This window comes from Citrus sinensis, chromosome 4 (assembly GCF_022201045.2).
Source record: "Citrus sinensis cultivar Valencia sweet orange chromosome 4, DVS_A1.0, whole genome shotgun sequence".
Classification (NCBI taxonomy): Eukaryota; Viridiplantae; Streptophyta; class Magnoliopsida; order Sapindales; family Rutaceae; genus Citrus; species Citrus sinensis.
Window position 1 is genome coordinate 4585785 of NC_068559.1, and position 23619 is coordinate 4609403.

The following is a 23619-nucleotide window of genomic DNA, read 5'->3' on the forward strand; positions in this document are numbered from 1 at the left end:
TGAGAAAGCTGCACTGGAAATGAAGAAACCTACTGACACAGATGCACAAAAGGATAAGGAGAGAACCAAGATTCAGTTTGAGGTGGAGCCCTTCACCAGAGAAGCTTCAGAAGATAAAGATGAATCTTATCAAGGAGCTGTTGATCAAGAAACTGATCATGTAAAGCAGACTGAAGCTCAGCATCAGGAGTACCAGCTGACAAGAGACAGAGAAAGAAGGAAAGCAAAAGCACCTGTCAGATATGGATATGCATATCTGATAGCCTATGCATTGACAGCATCTCATCAAATTGATGATGATGAACCCAAGAACTACAAAGAGGCTATCCACGGACCATACAAAGATGAGTGGAAAAAGGCCATGGATGAAGAAATCGATTCACTGAAGAAGAACAATACATGGGAGTTGGTTAAAAGACCTGCCAACAGCAGAACAGTAGGATGTAAATGGATCTACAAAGTCAAAGATGGACTAACAGCTACTGAACCTAGAAGATTCAAAGCTAGGTTAGTAGCTAAAGGTTACACACAGAGGGCTGGAGTGGATTTCAAAGTTGTGTTCTCACCAATAGTCAGACATACATCAATCAGAGTGCTACTGGCTTTAACTGCTATAAAAGACATGGAGCTTGATCAACTCGATGTCAAGACAGTCTTTCTGCATGGAAGACTAAATAAGGACATCTTGATGACACAACCTGAAGGGTACACAAGTCCTGAATCTGCTGACTGTGTGCGTCTGCTGAGGAGGTCACTGTATGGGCTGAAACAATGACCCAGACAGTGGTACCTTAGATTTGATGAGTTTATAGTCACTCATGGATATCTAAGGTGCAGCTATGATGTATGTGTTTACTACAAGATCATACAATCAGGTAACTACATATATCTGCTGTTATATGTAGATGATATGTTGATTGCTTGTAGTGAAAGAGAAGAGATTGAGGCTTTGAAGCAGCTGCTCAATTCAGAATTTGATATAAAAGACTTGGGTCCAGCTAAGAAGATTTTGGGAATGGAAATAATAAGGAACAGGAATAAAGGTACTATGATTCTGTCTCAAATGAAGTATCTAGAGAAGGTACTTGGAGCTTCTGAGATGTCAAGCAGCAAGTCAGTAGTAACCCCTCTAGCATCTCACTTCAAGATGTCTTGTTCACAATGTCCCAGTACAGATGAAGAGAGAAGTGAAATGACAAAAGTTCCTTATGCAAATGTTGTTGGTTGCATGATGTATGCAATGGTACTTACAAGACCAGATTTAGCTCATGCTTTAAGTGTTGTAAGTATGTTTATGGCTACACCTGGAAAGGATCACTGGAAGGCTGTTAAATGGGTGCTGGGGTATCTGAAAGGTACACAAGAGTATGGCCTGGTATATGGAAAATTAGCTAGAAAGGTTGTAGGTCTCTGTGGTTATGTTAACTCAGACTATGCTGGGGACTTAGACAGAAGGAGATCTCTAACTGGCTATATGTTTTTCTTGGATGGCTGCCTTGTTAACTGGAAAGCAAGTTTGCAGCATATTGTTGCCTTGTCAACAACAGAGGCTGAATACACTGCTGCAACAGAAGCTGTCAAGGAAGCTCTGTGGCTGAGAGGGTTGATAACAGAACTGGGAATGAAGCAGGAGACTGTTGAAGTTCATTGTGACAGCTCAAGTGCAATTTACTTGAGTAAGAACCCAGCCCACCATGAAAAACTAAACACATAGATATAAAGTTACATTTCATCATAAATGTAATCTCAAAAGGTGTGATTAGTATGGTGAAAGTGCATACAGATGATAATCCTACTGACATGCTTACTAAGGTCGTAACTACAGCTAAGTTCAAAAGTTGCTTGGACAAAGCTGGGCTGAGTGATTTCTAAAATACTCAGGTTGGAGAAACCAGGATCAGGGAGTGATTTGTTCAAGGTGGAGAATTGTTGTATTATGAAGCAAATCAGTTGGTAAAACGACCAGTTGATGTCTCGTTTTGGAAAGCAACAAACTTACTCTTTTGAACGACATGAATGAAGGTCGTTTTGGTTTAAGTGATGCACGAGAGTTTCACGTGCACGGATAAGTTGCTTTCTTGGTTCGTTAGAATCAGTTAATTCACATGCCAGTCACGTGGGTTTCTGGGTTCGTTACTGATTCATTAACAGGCTGTTATATACAGCTGATTCTGCCAACAGAAAGAAAGTGAGAGTGAGAGCTATTGTGAGTTGAGGAGATTGAAACAAAGGCTTCTTGAAAGACTCTGTAATCAGCTTGAAAAGCTCTCTGTAACTTCTGTGAACAATCAATAGAATTGGGTTCTGTTTCTCCCGTGGATGTAAGCTAGATTGAAGCTAGCTGAACCACGTTAACTCTTGTTCTTTTCTTAATTCTTTTTAGTTCTAGACTCTTTGTGTATTCTGCTAGATTGATTCTTGGTGCATCTTGTTTGTTTGATTGTGATCTTGGAGAAGTGTTTCGAGTTGATTGGATAATTAGTCACTCTTAAACACTACACAAGCTCAACAAGCAAATCTAATTGATGCTTCATCTCTTCCAACCTGTACAAAAGTAGCGCAGTAAAGGTCAATCACTTGTTCAAACAACTAATTTTGATGGAACATAAATATCGTAACACAAATAGCCATAGTCAATGTTCACAGAAAGATTAAATTAAAGCATTTGAGGGGAACTATATATAAATGTAAACTGAAGTACCTCAAAACTTTGTCTGCTAATTTTTCTTGTGCTTGGAGCTCACAATTTCCAAATACTTGTGAAAACTCCAGTATAGGTGTAAACATGGAATCCAATTGGTTTCTAGGAATCTCTTCATTTTGTTGTTGGAAAGTTATGGAATTTTTGTCGTGCACATTATCTGCAAGAATCATTTGATCATCAACTCTTTCTTGATCATAGTCCGCTGTGCCTAAACTAGATTCCAACTCACTCATTATTGTCTTACTTGTGGCTAACCGATCTAGGCTTTCTCAAGTTTGCTTCTCACCGAAGTAAAAGTGGCCTCATCCTCATTCATCAGTTCTTGAAAGATCTCATGCTCGTTCAGCTGTTCAGTTTCCATTTCCACCCAGTCAAGTTGTTTCTTGTGTTCATTTACTTCAGAACTTGCACTTACCATTAGATCTCCATCTTCTTCCAAACACTTCAATAACATATCTAGTTTTTCGATAAAACTATCCTCTCCATTTCCCTCAAAATTTCCGTCTATATTGTTGGCGGAACTTTTGTCTTGCTTCCGGGCTTCTCCTTCCGTGAAACATAGGCAAGCATCTTTCATCGTCTCACGAAAAACAAATTCCTGTATCTCCTATCTAAAGAGATACTCAATGTTGCAAGCATCTATCTCTTTCTTCCACTCATCAATAGTTTCCCCGAATAAAACCATATACACATTCTCCTTCACAAAATATTCCGCTATTTTAAGTGACTTGTCAGGAACCTCAACCTCTTGGAGTTTTGTAAATGTGTAGTTCGCAGTATTCACAACATCTCTGAAGGTCTCATCAAAGACAGACGAGAAACCTCTTCTGTTATAAGCCTGCCAATTCTATAGTTTCCAATTTTCTCATTCCAATCCTTGCAAATTTCCCGGTACAAGACTGAGCATATATCCTCACTTAAAGAGCATTCATCTCGAAAATGTTTTAATTTCCTATCCAGTGCAGAGCAAAACCCCTTAACTGCCTCACTGCATACAGTATAATATATTTCCTCTCTCATCTGAGCCTCAAACTTGTTACTTTCAACTTCCTCTTTCAACATCCTTATTTCAATTTGTAGTTCTTCATCGGCTGCATCAGCGACTGACGCGTTATTCATTTTCTTCCAGACGCCATCCAAATTGTCAATGTCCAAGTTCATTTCTTTTCTCACATCAGATTTCAATAGGTTTTTTGCTGCTGAGGATTCGTCCCATTGATCACCTCCATATTCTCCAAAAGTCTCAACCAACCTGGCATTGCAGTTCATTAAATTATCCAATCTTACAATAACTTCTTGGATTCTTCTTTTTAGGCTAACCGGATCCTTCTCTCCTCTTAAGTTTGAACACCCTTTTTTCTGGAAGCATTTCTCGCTTCAACCATTTAACCTCTTCACTTTTTCTCCGAATTATAAACTCGTGACTCTTTATGATCTTAGCAACAGATTGACCAACACCCTCTTCTGATTCTACTTCTTCAACCTTTGAGGAAAAATTGGCACAACTGTCTCCTTCTGATAAAGATCTTCGCAGCCTCGGAGGAATATTCCTCTCAATATTAGTTTTGGTTGAAGATTTTAAATTCTCATTCCCTTTTGCAGCTTTCAGTTGAGCCTCGTTCTGATTGATAAAGCTCTCAAGCTCATTACGCAAGCACGTAACCTCCGTCATCAAATCTGACGAATGCTCACTCAAGCTCATGAAAACTTGCTTCTCTTGCTTCCTCATTTCCATCTCAAAGTTCTCCTTAAAATCGTTAACAAAACCATTAATCAATGTACAAATTGCATCCTTCTCAATAGTCCACCTCCATTGCTGCTCCTGGGGCCCCAGCTCAGACAAAAAAATCGCATTCTGCATTTTCCCAAAAGCCTGATGCAAAGTCTCTTTCAAAATATTAATATCAGAACCCATCTGCTCAATCTTTTTGTGATCAATACCGCCATTCCTTTCCTCATCAATAACTTCATGCTCGATATGCAAGACTTCTTGATCAACTGAATGCATCAACTCAGAAATTTCACTATCTCTATCCTCATCACTCTTTGTTCTTTCAATCTCCACGTTAGCATTTTGCAAAGCAACCAATTCTTTTTCCTTCGCATCCAATGCTAGCCTAAACTTCAACTCATTTTCGAACCTCTCCGTCAATTCCTTATCCTTTTCGCGGAGAGCCATTTCTGAATCCTGAAGGCGACACTGGAGACGGTCTTTGATTTCTTCCAAGTCTGCCAGGACTTTTTCATGGCAGCTTTCAAACATGTTGTTGTCTGCATCCTCCTGGACAAATTTCATGCACCCTTCTAGCTGAATTACTGCAAGTTCATAGAATTTCGATATCTCATTCAAGCGCTGAATGACGCCATCTCTGGACTTTACTTTGCCGTGTGCTCTTTCCATGTCGCCATCATTGTTGCATCTGTTAAAGAAATTCTTAGTGTGCCTTCAAGCAATCCAAAAAGACCAGCCATTTTTTTTTTCTTTTTGTTTGGTTCATCTATTGAAAATGAAGCAATAGAAATGTGAATGAGATCTTCTGTTTTTATGTTTCCTTGAAAATTGGTGATCTAATTGACTTATTCTAACTTGTTACTTGTTACATATATGTTGAAAATGTGACTAGAATTATTCCTATATTTCATTTAAATACTAATGCATATTACCATTTATGCAAAGATAACAAGGAATTGATAATTTTAGGGAACTCACGGTAATTTTTTATCTTTTTTTAATAGAATTTTTTATCATTAAATCAAATGGATTTGTTGTAAATTTGAAAGTTATGAGACCTTTATTACTTGAAATAACTGGTTTGTCCTTCGTTTCCTTCGAGAGCCCGAAAAGTTCTAAACGTTCAACGCTCAAGCCAATATTTTTTTTTTTTTGTTTTAACCACGATATATTCTGGGGAGGGCCCCAATTATGGGAGATACTTTTAAGTTCGTACCATAACTTAGACTAGAAGTCCCCGCTTGAATCGAGAGGTACAAATTCTCCCAACAAAAATGATTTTTCTACGACTCAAACTGAGAAGCAAACACAATCAAATCACTTAAGGGTGACTTCATTACCAGTAGAGCCAACACTTTATTAGTAACGCTCAAACTAATATAGACGGTTAGAATGTCCTCCTCAATTAATTTGAGAGGAAAATTACAGATAATATGTATGGTTTGATGAAGGAGCAAAGGAACATTAAAAAGGTGTAATTAACATTGCCAACGAACGTGCCCAACATTAATTTATTAGTTGTTTCAAATAAAGCATCCACTTGGCATACTATAATTGGTTGTTTCCTACAGCAGCCACTACAGATCTCATTAAGCGCCAGAATCTAACTCAGCGGCGGGGCGCGAACCACCACTGCCCTTGGCGGCGCGTGAGGCTCTTTCTCTCAGCCACTCCACCACCTCTCCAGAAACCAACTCAACGTTCTGCCCAGGCTCGCCAATCAGCTGATGCCACGTGCCTGGATAAATCCTCAGCGTCTTATCCTTACTGGCTGCATGTTTATACTACTCTTCAACGCAGGCGGGATCGCAAACGACGTCGTCTTCCTCTTGGGGCTCATTGAGTATTTTTTATACTCAAATCCCTTGCAAATCCCTCGACACGCGCAGCAACTCCAGCACGGTCGCCGCACGCAGCCTTGGCACCGACCTCCTGGGGCTCGACAACGCCAGCTTCCTCTTCCACTCCTCCTTGAAGGAGACCATCGGGAGAGAACCGTGGGTGGGACCCACGCGCCAGGAAGCCACCAGCCATACTACTGTGAAGAGAAGGTGCTCGAAGGGCCACGGAGGCTTGAATTTCTGGCTAATCCCGCACATGGCCCCATTCAAAATCAAACCATCCCACGCGCCCTTCCGACGGAGCGTGAAGTAAAGAGCTATGGCCCCACCCAAGGACTCGGAATACAAAAACGCGAACAAATTCGGTGCGTGTCTCACAATGACATATCACATGTTATATTAATTATTTGGGATGAAACTGAAAATAAATAAATTTAGTATGCTTGCTTTTGCATAAAACCTTCTTTTTTTTGTAGGGTTATTTTGGATCTAATAATTTAATTTACAAATATACTTTTGTTTTATCAATAATAACATTTAATTTGCAACTGCTGGGGATCTCTACTCCCTAGTGTTGGCTCAAGGAGACCTTGGCAACAACCATTGCAACGAATATATGACAAGTTTTATCGCGATAATTACTTGCTAATTGATTTCTTTGCACTTGATGTACAACACATATCATATTATATCAATTTTAAAGCTATATATTGAGAATTCTAACATAATCAAATGCATATATGAGCAATTAATTGACAATCAACACACCAATTAGAAAAACTAAACATGTGTAAGGAATTTACTGAGTATCAGTAACATAGTAGAAATATGATAAAGTTATGATGAGACATGTGACAAAAAAATAAGTCAATATTCAATTATTAAATATAAATTATCACTATATTTGGTACTGAGGTGTTGTGATTAAAAAAAATGAGAAAGTATGGTAATATGTAATAATTTTAAAAGTTATTATGACTTTTTATTGTATAAATAAAATAAACTTAATTTTTAGATTATAGCCGTAAGTATTTATTAAGCACATTAGTATTGGAATTTAAAAGCTATACTTTCCAAAAATAATTAAGTAGGGCTAATACCTAAAACAAGTCTAACAGAATTTTTTTTTATTTCTAGAAAATAAAAAATGCATGTGATATGTAATTTGTGAGGATTTGAATTTACAGAAGCAGAGGAAACAAAAGAATTTTAAAAAAGCGAATTGCTTTATGAAATAATTTTTCTGCATCCTTTATTCAGACAGCTTTAGGCTTTTTATAAGAGCCAATTGGAAACACGCAATCTACGCTAGTAACTGCCCTTGGAACAACAAAAGACACCCTAGACAATAACACATGAAATACTAGAAATAATAGGAAATATGGGTAATAATATTGCACACATAGTTGATAGACCACGTGTCAAGCACCCATTTATTTCAAAGCACTTATTATTAAGTCCTAGACTCCTCCTATCAAGCATGGCTATCAGGTACGTGGGAAGTTTGTCAAATGCATGGGTTCTTGCTCGTCTTTGGGAGACATATCAGCATGCTTGGAAAGAGATACACGCAAGACAATCAACACAAGATTTGCTTTATTTCTAGGATGCATGGGCATGCACTCTACTTATAGAACTCCATAACCCAGAGATTACCAATAGCAAGTTCACAACTGATCCCACCAAAACCAGCGCCAGTAGCCAGGGTCATGAATTCATGCCTTGTTCTCTCCTTTCCACCGGGACTTTGAATCATCATAAGCACGTCAAAATGGGAATTTGATTTTGATTCAATGCTTGTATTAGGAACTTCTGGAAGCATTGACTCCACAACGATTACCTTTCCATCTTCTGGGATGCTTTTGTAGCAATTCTTCAACAACTTCAAGCAATGTTCATCATTCCAATCGTGCAGTACCGACTATTTAAAAATTCTCATATTAATCAAACTATTGTTTGTAAAAATTTAATTTAAGAAACTCCTCATAATATGTCCGCAAATTAAATTAAAAACTTACCTTCATAAAAATGGCATCACCTTTTGGAACACTTTGGAACATATCACCCCGTACATGCTCAATACCTGTAAAATATTATACAATTAAGAAATCAGACAATTAGAATTATGCCACTCTATTTTCATTAGCAAGATGTATTACATCAAGAACTGTTTGATCAAACTTAATTATGCCAATGTTATGGAAGTTCCTAATATACAGGCACACACAACAGAAGAATTATACACACACATATATGAGAGCAGGTTCAAGGGATTTTTTTTAATACAATTTTACATATAAATTTCTAACAATTAGGTTAAAGTTTATCACATGGTTAATATTAAAACTGCATGCAGTTTTATAATTCTAAAAATTAATTAACTAGGCGCAAGTCCTTACGTCAAACAATAAACGTGAAGCACGACACTCTTTCCTCTCTCTTATCATCTAAATTTATTTAAACTAAGTAATTTCATTCAAAGATTGAAATTACACTTCATTTCGGAGGAAGATCTTACAATCAAATTACAGGCAACTTAAAATTAAAAACTGCCTTAGCTAACACGAGTATGCGTGTTGCAGGCTCTTCGGATGAACTGAATTCTAAATCAGCATTGTCCTTAATTTCCTCTTGAATGTCCAACAACACTTAAAAGATTTCCTTTGCTTGACATCATGTTTAGGACATTCATATATTTCTCTTTTTAACTTATATGCTCATCTCCTTCAATCCTCCCTCTACTCATTATAAAACATTTTTTTTCCGATGGCTGTTGGATGGATTTTACTGCTAAAAATTAAAATATAGTACTTCCCTAGTTCTCTGTATGTTTACTTTAGTTATCCAGTAAATCGAAACGTGATTAGATGACTATGCTTTGTTAATCTTTAAAAAAATATATGTAGAAACAATTGCGAACATTTTTTTCCAATATTTACATTTGGTTTAATAAACAAATTTATGTAGATAACATCTTTTTTTATGGCTACATGGATGTGTACCTTAGTTCACTGGTAATTTAGAGGGAGAAATAAAGGGTAATACAAAGGTGAGAGAAAAGTATTTTACTTTTACTATTAAATTTAATAATATGACACCTACGCGAATTAATTAGTTTTTTAAAATAACAAAATTACACGTGAGCTTTAATATTAATCCTTGGATGAACTCTATTAGAAAGAAATTTGTTTCTAAAAGTATCTTTTTTAAACTTGCCCCCAGAATAAGGAATCTTCTAAAAAAAGAAAAAAGAAAACAAACATTCTGAGTATTATCCTTAGTTTATCTTTTATTTTAATAAAGTAAGGAACCCTTATATATATATATATATATAGAGAGAGAGAGAGAGAGAGAGATAGATAGTAATGATCTAATCCAAAATTTTGGGTTTTGTTAAAAACCGAAAAAAATCATAATTTCAAATGGTTCAATAGTCCATTATACTATTAAATCATATGGCTTACTAGATTTTTTGGACTTTAACAAAATTTGTGTCGCGAGAGAGAGTGAGAGAGAAAGAGAGAGTCCTTCTCTAGTAAGGAAATCTTCACTTTTTTAAAATGAGAATTTTACTAAAATAAAATAAAAACACATATTTCAATACATTAGAAACTGTTTTTTTTTATTAGTAGCATTCTCAATTTAACAAAGTGAAACATATATATATATATATAGTCTTTCTCTAAGGTAGGTGCCCTTATTTTTTTTTTTTAAATGAGGACACGCTATTAAACCGTGCGATTTAATGGCGTTCTTCATTGATTCTATTAAATCACACGGTACAACAAAGTGTTTGCACTAAAAACAAAATGAGGGTGCCCGCCCTAGCGAATGACTATATATATATTTATGAGAGTTCTTGCACTTTAATAAAGTGCAAGAAAATTGTTACCGCATATGGTATAATAGTGTAATGTCCTGACAAGTACTCGTATATATAACATGAGATTAATAATCATACGTGGATGTGGTGGGGCATGGTCAATAACATGAGGTTGGTCGAAATTGATGCCCTTAATATAGGGGTACTTGGTAGTGATGGCTTGAAGAGTAACGCCGAGACTGCCACCAACATCGACCAGCTGCTTGATGTTGTCGAAGCCCTTGTAAGATTCAAGAATGTTGCTCATAACCAGGGAGGTATAGTTATACATTGCTGCGTTAAAATGTTTATTGAACCTAGGGTTCAATCCTGCGTACTCAAATATATGCACTCCATGGGCTCGATTAAATGGAATTCCTCCTTCAAGAATAGCATCTTTGAGTTGGGACCTATATAAATTCCGAAAAACCAATTTATCATGCATTGTCTATATATATGCTCCATGCATGCATGCATGGTCTAGCTGATCATTTACTGAGAAAAAGAGAGAAATAGAAATTAATTAATTACCAGCTCTCCAGAATGACCTTGTCCTGAATTATTTGTATTAGGGGGCCTAGTAAGACGCCATCTTTGTTAGGCACATAGTATTTGGAGACAGAATTCAAACTATATAGTCTCCGGGCACCAGAAGCATCAAGTGAGCATTCAACAACACTGTAGCTAGCCAAAAGCCTGAGAATCCGATCCAGCATCATGGGTGCATCTTTGTTCTTGGTGAGCAACTGGGCTGCAATATCTGAAGCAGAGAGCTTTGTACCAGGACCAGCTTTGTCTAGGATCTCGAAAATGCCTAGCTCATACACCGCTTGAATGGCCATGGGTAGCACTACACCTGTCGCCAATTGATCAGCATATGCAAAGCTTTGGTCTCTTTCTCCATCAACTATAGAATCCATTTTAAGTTTCTTGAATTTCTGCTACGCTTTGCGGGGTTTCTTGCTTGGCCAGAGGGTTATATATAGACTGGTCATTCAAAACTATCAAGAGTTTGCCAATATAGACTTGGTCATTCAAAACTATCAAAAAAGAGATGGGATTGACTAATGAATTAAAGTTAGAACTTTGCCAATATTTGAAATTTTCTTTGAGCTATATAATTTATGCAATCTTTGAGGTTATTTTTATGTTTTATTTAAAGTTTGTTGTTCTTTTTATTTATTTATTTTAAAAAAATGATGTTTGTGGGTATCGTCACGAAAGCCATCACGAGACTATAACTCGTCCACTAGGGTCGCCTAAGGGTTTAAAAGTTTGTTGCAAACACTAAATGCAATCGCGATTACCTGCGAAAGTAGTTTAGTTAGGATTTACTTTTTGTTTTATTGTTTTTATTTTTGTTTTAAGTTTTAGTTTTGCTCGAGGACTAACAAAATCTAAGTTTAGGGGTATTTGATGAACATAATTTGTATATATATTTTATCCTTTATTATATATTTATTAGTTATTTTATTTCTTATTTTTAATTAATTGAATTGTTTTATTGAATAGGGAATTAATTTGAGATTATGGATAAAAAGGACATAAAAGAGCTTAATTTTTGAAGCATTAAAAATTAATTGATTTTTGGAAGTAATTAGACATACATGCATGTGGAAATCAAGCCAAGGAACCGAAATCAATAAGTTAATTCATCATACACATGCAGACAAAGGAGAGAAATTGATTTTAGCTTTAAAAAAGACCCGCACTTGACTTTTCATAAATGGAAAAAGAAATCCTATTGCAATTCTAAGTGCACATCACGTGAGTGAAGCAAAACAAATAAAAGGCAAAGCCTTTTGGCTTTAAAATTGACAAGATGGGGCCCATTTTGAAGACTATATAAACAAGCCTTTGACTGCCAGTGGCCGCCAGAGGAGAAGCAAAAAAACTTTTGAATGAAAAGTAGCCGCCAGAGGAGAAGAAAAAAAATTTTGAGGAAGGAAAAAAAGAACAGACGCGATTGGGGAGAAAACCGGCTGCAGTAGTTCGGCTTTCATGGCTGATTTTATTTTTTTGTTACTCTCAATTTAAGTATGTCTAGTTAATTTTTTTATACTAAGGTTAAGAATGAAACTTTATTCAATGAAATAATTATCTTTTTATTTAATTAATTTCCTACATGTGTGCTTTAATAATTATAGTTTTTATTTCACATAATTAATTAGATGTTATTAAAATCTTTTCATTAATTCTGTCATGCATTATTAATTGTTAGGATTAATATTCGATTAAATCTATACTTGGATCTATAAAGTTTATACATGATTATTTTTTATTCTATGTCTTTCTTTAAATTGTTTACATAGAGTGCTTAGGAAAATTTTGACTCTTTGTTATTCAATATGTTTGCATGAGATGCTTAGATGTCATATTATTAAGCAGAAAAAGAACCTACATTAGATTTAATTATTTGGGCTTAATTGTTATATTAATGAGATGACATAGATTGATTTCGAGTTGTCACTTTAAAATTGAAGATTAATTAATAATTAGATAATTATTAGTTGAATAGTGGTAGATTTTGAAACATTGGTAACTTTTGTCTTATTGATTTCTCATTTGCTTTAATTGTTTTCTTAGTTTAATTAGTTTAATTTCTCTTAAAAATTCAATTTGCTCAATTAGGTTAGAATTAATATTAATTTTAGATTTAAATTAAACTTTTCAATTTATAATAATTCATGTGGAATCAACCTCGTTACCACTATTCTATCTCTAAATTTATGCACTTGCGAGTATAATAAAATTTTTCACAACATGTTTACTAGTTGTTAATTTCAAAAAGTTAGGCCTGCAACGCAAAAAGGACAGAAGATGCCATAAAAGTCTTTTTAGACTCTGAAGGCACTTGCAATTACGTGAAGGTGTTAAACACATAAGAAATTCAAAAACATTAATTAAATACGACTTCTTATGATTTAGCGGAAAATATTGATCACAAAGACCAGCTGGAGCTGATAGTGCTCACCATCAATCAGCTGTTGATGGGTAGTAACAACAAACAACCTTTAATTGCAATCAGTGATATTGAGATTATGGGACTTTTGTCGTTTCAATTGCAATCCCAAATGGGACCTAACCATTGGCTGTATTATTATCATCGCTTGCCAAACCCAAAAGCAAAGGGCTTGTTGACTTCAAAGAAAAAGAATTGTTTGTTCAGGCCATATTAGACCATTTGCTTCGTTGTGTTGATGGCTATATTTTAAGACCACCAAAATTATATACATATAAATGTATAGTCTTTTATATATATAAAGAGAGAGAGAGAGAGCTTTTAATGAGGGACTTCTCATTTTATTAAAATGAGTATCAAACTAATAATTAAGAAAAATGCATATTCAGAATGTTTTATCTTATAATATATTAAAGTTTATATTTTTTTATTTTTTAACAACTTAATTAACAATATAACTGTGGATGGACCCAGTTAACGCTTAAAAGGGGCTTTAGCCCTCTAAATCATTATTTTTTTTTTAAGTGTGTCCTTAGCACCTTCTGAATGAGTTAAATAAAAAGCATTCAGAAATATTTTTTAAATAATAAAACACTTATAGTCCAATGGTACATGTGTTATTTAGTGGTTTTAGAGACTTGATTCGAATCCCAATAATTTTTTTGAATGTGTGCATGGTCCTCAAATTTTTTCACGTTCAATATAAAATTAATTGAAGAAAAAATGTTGGCTGCCTCTTGAAATATTGATTTAGTCTCAGAACCATGAACAGTCGCAAAAAGCCATAACTGAGAACAAATTTATGAACTCGTTAAGACCTGAAAAGTTTTTAATTTTTCCAAGGTAAAGATGATGTAAAATAATAATTACCTCTTGCAAGCGGGAATCTAAAATCAATGCAGCAGTTTCCCTGGTGTAAGTAATCATCGGAGGAATCTTATTCAATGATATGAAGTCATAAATTCTTGCATCAGTAAATGGACCATCTGAGAAAATGGAGCAAAAATTGCACAAGACTTGTGTAAATTTTCCATTTTGAAGCACTCAAAATCATTTGCAGAGAGATAACTTCTAATACTAACCAAAGTGGCCAATGACAAGAGAAAAGTAATTAAATGCTCCTCGTGTTATTTATTGTCAAAGATGCGGACAAAAGGCTAAAAATATATATATATTTTTAAAAGTATTTTGATTTCTATTCAGAAATTACATTATTAACACATTGTGGATAGAAAGGAACCCTCTAGCCTGACAAAGCAGAATCGATAAAGACAAGATCCACATCTCTATCTCATAAAACCAGTGTTTCTGTAAACATCACTATGGAACAGTACCGTCACCGAATCTTGATCATCTCTTATTATAATCTTTAAAAAACATCTGCTTGGAATTTGTATTCGAAACTTTCTGTATGTGAATGGAATACCTATATTTGTTCACAAATTTAATTAACTTCTCCAATTATTTCTTTCTGGATCAACTTCAGTATTTCTAAGACGTATGCACAGTTACACAAATTCACTACCAATTGGAACAACAATGTCAAAGACATATTGTTATAAATATCACATACTAACGAAAACTTGCGTCTCTTACTTTCTCATTTCAATTGGGACTAGAGTGACATTTCTTGCGTCTCTTGCTTTCTCATTTCAATTGGGACTAGAGTGACATTTCTTTTGAGTTCAAAAATGGAAAACATCTCTGTGTACCGTTTGTGTCACGTTCTCTTAATAGAAAAATATAACCCAAAAGTTCTTGATTTTAGTAGTTTGTTCTTTGTATTAGAACGTACGACGTGTTTCATGAGAAAAAAAAAAAAATTGCTCTTACTTTTCTTCCAATCGAACAAGGTGCTTGATCATTTTGGTTATCAATTGATGTTTATCTATGGAATGCGGTTATCAATGAGTTAAATGAATATAATTAAAGGTCTGATAGACATTTTTATATATAGAACATATGCCATTATTTAATGTGACCTCGGTCGCAGTTAAAAGTAGTCAGCAAAAGAAACCCCTGCTAATGTAAAGGATCAAATATGACGGCACGAATAGTGATTAACTAGAATATCTAAGTTAAACAGCACTTCTTATTGCATCCAGTCATTTTGTGGGAAAGGAATTTTGAATCAGATACACTAAATTGCTTCTTTAGTCATCATATCTGGTACTGGAAGTCTAGCTAATAACTTTTGCTGAAGTTGTATTTGAGAAAGAGCTGTTTTTGACTGTTGGTTCCTCAACTTGTCTCCCAAGAAATCCAATGCAAATGACTGCAGGATCTCAGATCATGACAGAATTGTGAATCTTAAGCCATTTTTCTGCATTAGGAAAAAAATGTAATAACAATTACGGTGAAAAGAATGCAAACCTTTACATTGCTCAGGGTCAGTTCACCATTCAATACATACTTCTTGCTTTTGCCAATGCTAGCGACAGCAATTACCTGCAAGTAAATTTGTACAGTAACCATTTTTTCATATTGATGTATAATACAAAAGCTACACCGCAATCATAAAGATTTCACAGAATCAAGGTAAAGCAGGAAACTCACTCTTGAAGTATGACCTGTGACACTGAAATAGTCAGAAATTTATCCCTTAAGTTTCGGGTACATTTGCGAATACACAAAGAGAAGCTGGCAAACAGTGATCAAGATAATATAAAATCATAATGATAAAATTATGTTGACAGACAATTAATTTAAATGGCTTTCAGTTATCAAGTTTCAACAATTTTTGCTTGAGCTCGCTACAGAGATTAATCTACCAAATACAAGTCTCTGCATTTACCTTGCCTTTGAAAGCTCTAGCTGTCTCTTGAAATATTGATTTAGCCTCAGAATCATGCACAGCCGCAAAAAGCCATAACTGAGAACAAATTCAGGAACATGTTCAAACCATAAATCTTTCACATTTTCCAGAGGAAAAGATGCAAAATTGATAATTACCAATTTCAAGGGGGAATTTAAAATCAATGGAGTAGTTTCCCTGGAGTAAGTAATCATCAGAGGAATCTTATTCAATGATATGAAATCATCAATTACTGATATAGTAAAAGGACCATCTTAGAAAATGAAGCAAAAAACGGACAGGGCATGTATAAATCTTCCATTTGAAGCACTCAAAATCATTGGAGAGATTATTTGTTTTACGAACCAAAGTGGCTAAGCTGTTTAGACTCCTTTTCCAGCAAGACTAGAGTAGGGCGTTTGATTTCTGGGTCAATCAGAAACATCTTTGCAACATCAGCTCTAGTAGTTTGGAAGAATAAAACATCAGGATGCAGTTTTGATGCAGCCGCAAGCACTTCACCTTCCAGGCCATAAAATTTTTTGTCATAGCAGTAACAGATGTTAAGGGAAACACTAAGGCAATTGCTCAAATCATATGAGTGAGTATGGACCTTTAAAGAGTTAAGGAATCCCAAAGCAATTGTAGATTGAGCTGTCAATAAGTGCTCTGCATTCTCTGTTGTCATCACAGTGTAAAGATCACCAGCCATCTTGGTCTTTATGTAATTCGCAATAGCATCCCTTCAAAATAAAAAAGATCTTGTTATAAACAATGCACAAGCATATAATAGACTTGCCCCTTTTCGCTTTTCTTACTTCTTAACAGCTAAACAGATTTAAAAGGGTCATATTGAACAAAAAGATCCAACAAAAGAAAACACCTGTTCCAAAAAAACTCACTTCTTCCTGTCATGGTAGTAAGTATCCACATGTACTCCATTAACAAAGAAATAAATGGTTGGATATCCTTGAATTCCCCATCTTTTTGCCAACTCGATCTCGTTGATAGCATTAACTTTTGCTAGCACCGCTTTGCCCTTCAGCTCAGTGGCAGCGGCTTCATATTCTGGAGCCAGTTTCTTGCTCCAGAAGCACCATGGTGCGTAAAAAGCCACCATCACATGCTGATTCTTGGCTAGAACATCACTAAAATTCTTGTCACTTAAATTCACTGCATCTTCTTTTTCATCAATAGCCGGAGGCAAGTTGTACTTTCGATCTTTGAAACTTTCATAAGAATCTAATGATGCAACGGTGTCTCTGGAAGAGATTGGAGGAAATTTCTTGAATACAGAAACACATAATACATAGCCTCCATCATAATCTATTTTGTAAACACAGAAAGGCGAAAGCCGAAACACAATGAACAAAAGAAAAATCGTAGTGGAGAGCGCAAGGAGATGAGCTTTAGTTGACATTGTTGAGCAGCCGGCCTTGAGTAGGCGCTCTGCAATTTGTACTTGACATCTTCAAAATAGTTGTTTTATAGCAGTGATCCTGTCCGCAATGCAAATTTTACCCTGAATTGCTGGCCAATGACAAGATAATTATAATTAAATGCCTCCTTTTTTGTATGCATTTTCACAGAGCAGACGACAGGCTAATAAATAATAAAATGTATTTTGATTTCTATTCAGAAATTACACTATTAACATCCAGTTGACAGAAAGAAACCCTCTATCCACCACTAGCTTTATAAAGCACAATCAACAATGACAAGATCCAAATCTCTAGCAGATGAAACCAATGTTCCTGCGAACATCACTATGCAACAGGATTACACTGAATCTTGAAAGCAACGAATTGAATGGAATATTCTTTTGCAGCCATATAAACACGCTTCCTATATGGCGTTAATTTGTATTCGCAACGCCTTACCATAATGTGACATGCTTGGTCATCTCTCTTTATAAACCTGTTGTATGTGAATGGATTACCAACATTTGTTGAGAAACTTAATGAATTTCTCCATTTAGTCCTTTCTGGATCAACTTCAGTATCACTGAGACCTACAGAGTTGCACAAATTTACCGCCAATTAGAACAACAATACTGAAGACATATGTATTACAAGTATCACATATACAAGCATATAATGTGACATGATAGAGTTGTAGTTGCATCACAAACCAAGATATAATATGAAAGAATTTTGAGAAAATACATCATTGCTCATCTCAAAATGCTGTTGCAATACAGGTGAATGTTGATGCAGTGTTGTGTATATCTTATCAAGTAAGCCTATGAGCGCATCCACTTGATCGCCCAGCAGATCCACCTGGAATCCAAGCCGCGTAACAAATCTTAAGAAAATTTGCTTGAAATGCTCTTAAAATGTATATTCATCAAACCCAAGTTAAATTCAGTTTGTTTATCCTAAAAATAAAAATTAAAAAATTAAATTAAATTAAAAAGAAAAAAAACACTAAGGTGAATAAAACTGAAATTGCAGCTCAAAACCTCAGTTTCAGCCATTTGGAGATTCTTGCTTCTTCTGATAAATGCTGTTCTGTAGAGCAATTCCCGTTTTTGTATTGAGGAAACAAGCTCAACAAGCAAATCTAATTGATGCTTCATCTCTTCCAACCTGCACAAAAGTAGCGCAGCATTATGCTTAGTAAAGGTCAATCACTTGTTTAAACAATTAATTTTGATGGAACATGAATGTCGTAACACAAATAGCCATAATCAATGTTCACAGTTAGAATAAATTAAAGGGGAACTGTATATAAATGTAAACTGAAGTACCTCAAAACTTTGTCTGCTAATTTTTCTTGTGCTTGGAGCTCAAAATTTCCAAATACTTGTGAAAACTCCAGTATAGGTGTAAACATGGAATCCAATTGGTTTCTAGGAATCTCTTCATTTTGTTGTTGGAAAGTTATGGAATTTTTGTCGTGCACATTATCTGCAGGAATCATCTGATCATCAACTCTTTCTTGACCATAATCTGCTGTGCCAAAACTAGATTCCAACTCACTCATTATTGTCTTACTTGTAGCTAACCGATCTAGAGCTTTCTCAAGTTTGCTTCTCACCGAAGTAAAAGTGGACTCATCCTCATTCATCAGTTCTTGAAAGATCTCATGCTCGTTCAGCAGTCCAGTTTCCATTTCCACCCAGTCAAGTTGTTTCTTGTGTTCATTTACTTCAGAACTTGCACTTACCATTAGATCTCCATCTTCTTCCAAACACTTCAATAACATATCTAGTTTTTCGATAAAACTCTCCTCTCCATTTCCCTCAAAACTTCCGTCTCTATTGTTGGAGGAACTTTTGTCTTGCTTCCGGGCTTCTTCTTGGCAAGCATCTTTCATCGCCTCACGAAAAACAAATTCCTGTATCTCCTGTCTAAAGAGATACTCAATGTTGCAAGCATCTATCTCTTTCTTCCACTCATCAATAGTTTCCCTGAATAAAACCATATACACATTCTCCTTCACAAAAAATTCCGCTATTTCCAGTGACTTGTCAGGAACCTCAACCTCTTGGAGTTTGGTAAATGTGTAATTCGCAGTATTCACAATATCTCTGATGGTCTCATCAAAGACAGCATGAGAAACCTCTTCTGTTAGAAGCCTGTCAATTCTATAGTTTCCAATTTTCGCATTCCAATCCTTGCAAATTTCCTGGTACAAGACCGAGCATATATCCTCACTTAAAGAGCATTCATCTTGAAAATGTTCTAATTTCCTATCAAGTGCAGAGCAAAACCCCTTAACTGCCTCACTGCATACAGTGTAATGTATTTCCTCTCTCATCTGAGCCTCAAACCTGTTACTTTCAACTTCCTCTTTCAACATCCTTATTTCAATTTGTAGTTCTTCATTGGCTGCATCAGCGACTGACACGTTATTCATTTTCTTCCAGACGCCATCCAAATTGTCAATGTCCGAGTTCGTTTCTTTTCTCACATCAGATTTCAATAGTATTTTTGCTGCTGAGGATTCATCCCCTTGATCACCTCCATAGTCTCCAAAAGTCTCAACCAACCTAGCATTGCAGTTCATTAAACTATCCAATCTTACAATAACTTCTTGGATTCTTCTGTTTAGGCTAACCGGATCCTTTTCTCTTCTTAAATTTGAACACCCTTTTTCTGGAAACATTTCTCGCTTCAACCACTTAACATCGTCAAATTTTCTCCGGATAATAGACTCGTGACTCTTTATGATCTTAGCAACAGATTGACCAACACCCTCTTCTGATTCTACTTCTTCAACCTTTGAGGAAAAATTCGCACAACTGTCACCTTCTGCTAAAGATCTTCTTGGCCTTGGAGGAATCCTGCTCTCAATATTAGTTTTGGTTGAAGATTGTAAATTCTCATTCCCTTTTGAAGCTTTCAGTTGAGCCTCGTTCTGATTAATAAAGCTCTCAAGCTCATTACGCAAGCATGTAACCTCGGTCATCAAATCTGACAAATGCTCACTCAAGCTCATGAAAACTTGCTTCTCTTGCTTCCTCACTTCCATCTCAAAATTCTCCTTAAAGTCGTTAACAAAACCATTAATCAATGTACAAATTGCATCCTTCTCAACAGTCCACCTCCATTGCCGCTCCTGAGGCCCCAGCTCAGACAAAAAAATAGCATTCTGCATTTTCCCAAAAGCCTGATGCAAAGTTTCTTTCAAAATATTAATATCAGAACCCATCTGCTCAATCTTTGTGTGATCAATACCGCCATTCCTTTCCTCATCAATAACTTCATGCTCGATATGCAAGACTTGTTGATCAACTGAATGCATCAACTCAGAAATTTCACTGTCTCTATCCTCATCCCGACTTCCAGGACTGCTCATACTGAGCTCTGCGTCAGCATCACTCTTTGTTCTTTCAAGCTCCACGCTAGCATTTTGCAAAGCAACCAATTCTTTTTCCTTCGCATCTAATGCTTGCCTAAGCTTCAACTCATTTTCAAACCTCTCCGTCAATTCCTTATCCTTTTCGCGGAGAGCCATTTCTGAATCCTGAAGACGACCCTGGAGACGGTCTTTAATTTCTTCCAAGTCTGCCAGTACTTTTTCATGGCAGCTTTCAAACATGTTGTTGTCTGCATCCTCCTGGACAAATTTCATGCACCCTTCTAGCTGAATTACTGCAAGTTCATAGAATTTCGATATCTCATTCAAGCGCTGAATGACGCCATCTTTGGACTTCACTTTGCCGTGTGCTCTGTCCATTGCGTAGTGCACAATCCACATCATTGTTGCATCTGTTAAAGAAATTCTTAGTGTGCCTTCTAGCAATCCAAAAAGACCATCCATTTTTTTTTTCTTTTTGTTTGGTTCATCTATTGAAAATGAAGGCTATGAAGCAATAGAAATGTGAATGAGATCTCCTGTTTTTATGTTTCCTTGAAAATTGGAGATCTAATTGACTTGTTCTAACTTGTTACTTGTTACACATACGTTGAAGATGTGACCAGAGTTATTCCTATATTTCATTTAAATACTAATGCATATTAGCGTATATGCAAAGATAACAAGGAATTGACAATTTTAGAGAACTCACGTTAATTTTTTACTTTTTTTTTAAATAGAATTTTTTACCATTAATTCAATGGAATTTGTTAGAAATTGAAAGGTCATGATACCTTCATTATTTGAAATGACTAATTTATCCTTCGTTTCCTTCAAGAGCTCGAAAACTTCTAAACGCTCAACGCTCAAGCCAACACAGACGGCTAGGATGTCCTCAATTAATTTGAGAGGAAAATTACAGGTTAATTATGCATGATTTGATTAAGGAGCAAAGGAACATTAAAAAAGTGTAATTAACATTGCCAACGAACGTGCCCAACATTAATTTATTAGTTATTTCAAATAAAGCATCCACTTGGCATACTATAATTGGTTGTTTGCTACAGCAGCCACTACAGACCTCATTAAGCGCCAGAATCTAACTCAGCGGCAGGGCGCGAACCATCACCGCCCTTGGCAGCGCTCGAGGCTCTTTCTCTCAGCCATTCCACCATCTCTCCGAAAACCAACTCAACATTCTCCTCAGGCTCGCCAATCAGCTGATGCCACATGCCTGGATAAATGCTCAGCGTCTTATCCTTACTCGCTGCACGTTTATACAACTCCTCAACGCAGGCGGGATCGCAAACGACGTCGTCTCCGCCGTGGCATATCAGCATCGGCACCTCGACTTCCTCGAACCTCCCTTGCAAATCCCTCGATACGCGCAGCAACTCCAGCGCGGTCGCCGCACGCGGCCTCGCCACCGGCCTCCTCGGGCTCGACAGCGCCAGCTTCCTCTTCCACTCCTCCTTGAACGAGACCATCGGGAGCGAACCGCGGGTGGGAACCACGCGCCAGGTAGGCACCAGCCACGCGACTGTGAAAAGAAGGTGCTCCAAGGGCCACGGCGGCTTGAATTTCTGGCTAATCCCGCACATGGCCCCATTCAAAATCAAACCATCCCACGCGCCCTTCTGACGGAGCGTGATGTAAAGAGCAATGGCCCCACCTAAGGACTCGGAGTACAAAAACGCGGGCAAATCCGGCGCGTGTCTCGCACGGAATGAATCGAAGAAGGAAATCGCGTCTTCGACGACGGGGTTGAGGTCGGGAATGTGAGCGACAAGTCCATCAGAGAAGCCGTGGCCCTGGTGATCGATAGCGCACGTGGCGAAGCCCGATTTGGCGAAGAGGACGGCGGTGAGCTGGACAATCCAGCTGGTCTCGCCGGTGAAGCCGTGGACGACGCAGAGGACGCCGAGGGTTTTGGCGGGAGGGAGTGGGGTCCACCACTGGGTGAAGAGCCTGAGGCCGCGCGAGTTGGTGATGTACTCGGAGGAGTGACTCACTGAGTGGCGGGCGTAGAACTCGTCCGGAGTCAATGAGCCGAATAGGCTCTGCTCGTTGGCTTCGGCAACCGGGTGTATGGGCATTTTTGAAATTTGATTTTTGCCTTTGAGAACTGAGAAGACAAGCTTTCAGTTTCAGTTAGTAGGTTAGTTTCTGTTGAGCGACCGGTTTCAGTACTCAATTGGTCTAGGCAGGCAGGATTCTGATGTTTCTGGGATTGCGTTCTCTATGGTGCGGCATTATATGGGTAATGGGTGGCCAATTAATGTAATTCTTTTTTCCCTTTTTTTTCATTAAAATATATAATGGCTTGGGTAAAACTTAAATTGATTTTGAATTCTAATGATGAGTTAAAACAAAAAATGTTTTTAAAATTATTTGGTAATACACTAATTAGTCTCTATTTCAACTCGAATAATTTACTTAAAAAGTTAATTAAAAATTAATCGTTTTCTTTTTCGCTTTCTTTTTCGTTTTCATGTTAATGTAACACTAAATGCTCAATAAATGCAGTGCCATTATTTTCTGGTAAGAACTAAGAAGAAACCAAAGAATAGAGTGGGGGTGGAACCCATCATGTAGCGAGCTGCTCGGTCATGTATGAGTGAATCAGTGAATAGAGATGTCCTTGAAAATAAATAAGGAGGTTGGGGGATAAAGGAGGTCGTTGGCATAGTCGATCAGTACCAACCAGCGAATTGGTAGAATTGGATATTTTCTGCTTTCCCCCCACCAAATTGGTTTCCAAATTAATCTAGCTGTGCATTGTATTGTCCAATAAGTACCAAACACATACGTACTGTAGAATCTCTTATTATCTGTGACTATCATATATGAACATATGATTCAAATTAAAACAAGAAGACTCACGGATAAAGCTAACTCAATCAACCATATCTTTGAGATGT

General features: G+C 36.6%; 5 protein-coding genes and 1 pseudogene across 15 annotated transcripts in view; all 6 read right to left on the reverse strand.

Annotated features, from left to right (window-relative positions):
• The window catches only part of LOC102619136 (protein disulfide isomerase-like 1-4), a 28565-nt gene extending 11250 nt beyond the window's left edge, over positions 1-17315 (reverse strand). Inside the window, exons 1-7 of one of the 5 annotated variants that reach the window (XR_008054014.1) lie at positions 16798-17315; positions 16262-16638; positions 16054-16169; positions 15896-15973; positions 15658-15741; positions 15475-15549; positions 15304-15376 (exon numbers count right to left, since the gene is read on the reverse strand). Coding sequence is in view for 3 of the 5 variants with exons in the window: in XM_052439261.1 (XP_052295221.1) it covers positions 15242-15376; positions 15475-15549; positions 15896-15973; positions 16054-16169; positions 16262-16638; positions 16798-17315 (1299 nt within the window). In the remaining 2 variants the exon portion in view is untranslated. Of the gene's footprint in view, positions 1-15024; positions 15377-15474; positions 15550-15657; positions 15744-15895; positions 16170-16261; positions 16639-16797 lie in introns of those variants that run through there. The other 4 variants (XM_052439262.1, XM_052439261.1, XR_008054013.1 and 1 more) reach the window with 4 other exon arrangements.
• Positions 4020-5105, reverse strand: LOC127901816 (uncharacterized). The gene has a single exon (XM_052439817.1). The coding sequence runs from the start codon at positions 5103-5105 to the stop codon at positions 4020-4022; it is 1086 nt and encodes a 361-aa protein (XP_052295777.1).
• Positions 5901-22943, reverse strand: LOC102620744 (caffeoylshikimate esterase-like). 2 transcript variants are annotated; one of them, XM_052439267.1, is made up of 2 exons: positions 21780-22943; positions 5901-6021 (listed from the first exon to the last, which is right to left on the reverse strand). In XM_052439267.1, exon 1 carries the CDS (start codon positions 22792-22794, stop codon positions 21784-21786), a length of 1011 nt encoding a protein of 336 aa, XP_052295227.1. In that variant the 5' UTR covers positions 22795-22943; the 3' UTR covers positions 5901-6021; positions 21780-21783. The 2 variants fall into 2 exon arrangements, with proteins under 2 accessions (XP_052295227.1, XP_052295226.1); XM_052439266.1 differs by lacking the exon at positions 5901-6021 and adding an exon at positions 20963-21111.
• LOC102618835 (caffeoylshikimate esterase-like) lies at positions 6026-6664 on the reverse strand (annotated as a pseudogene).
• Positions 7504-11098, reverse strand: LOC102610871 (caffeic acid 3-O-methyltransferase-like). The gene is made up of 4 exons (XM_052439264.1): positions 10671-11098; positions 10239-10549; positions 8296-8360; positions 7504-8198 (listed from the first exon to the last, which is right to left on the reverse strand). The coding sequence occupies exons 1-4, from the start codon at positions 11057-11059 to the stop codon at positions 7902-7904; spliced, it is 1062 nt and encodes a 353-aa protein (XP_052295224.1). The 5' UTR covers positions 11060-11098; the 3' UTR covers positions 7504-7901.
• Positions 17278-21103, reverse strand: LOC102621037 (WPP domain-associated protein). Of its 6 annotated transcripts, none has more exons than XR_008054012.1 (5): positions 18645-21103; positions 18357-18483; positions 18061-18174; positions 17776-17906; positions 17278-17425 (listed from the first exon to the last, which is right to left on the reverse strand). XR_008054012.1 is itself a non-coding variant. In XM_052439256.1 (5 exons), the coding sequence occupies exons 1-5, from the start codon at positions 21101-21103 to the stop codon at positions 17381-17383; spliced, it is 2910 nt and encodes a 969-aa protein (XP_052295216.1). In that variant the 3' UTR covers positions 17278-17380. The 6 variants fall into 6 exon arrangements, 5 of the variants coding, with proteins under 5 accessions (XP_052295216.1, XP_052295218.1, XP_052295215.1 ...); XM_052439256.1 differs by having other exon boundaries at positions 18027-18174; XM_052439258.1 differs by lacking the exon at positions 17278-17425 and having other exon boundaries at positions 17657-17906; positions 18027-18174; positions 18645-18804; positions 18892-21103.
• Positions 22944-23619: the final 676 nt, after the last annotated feature.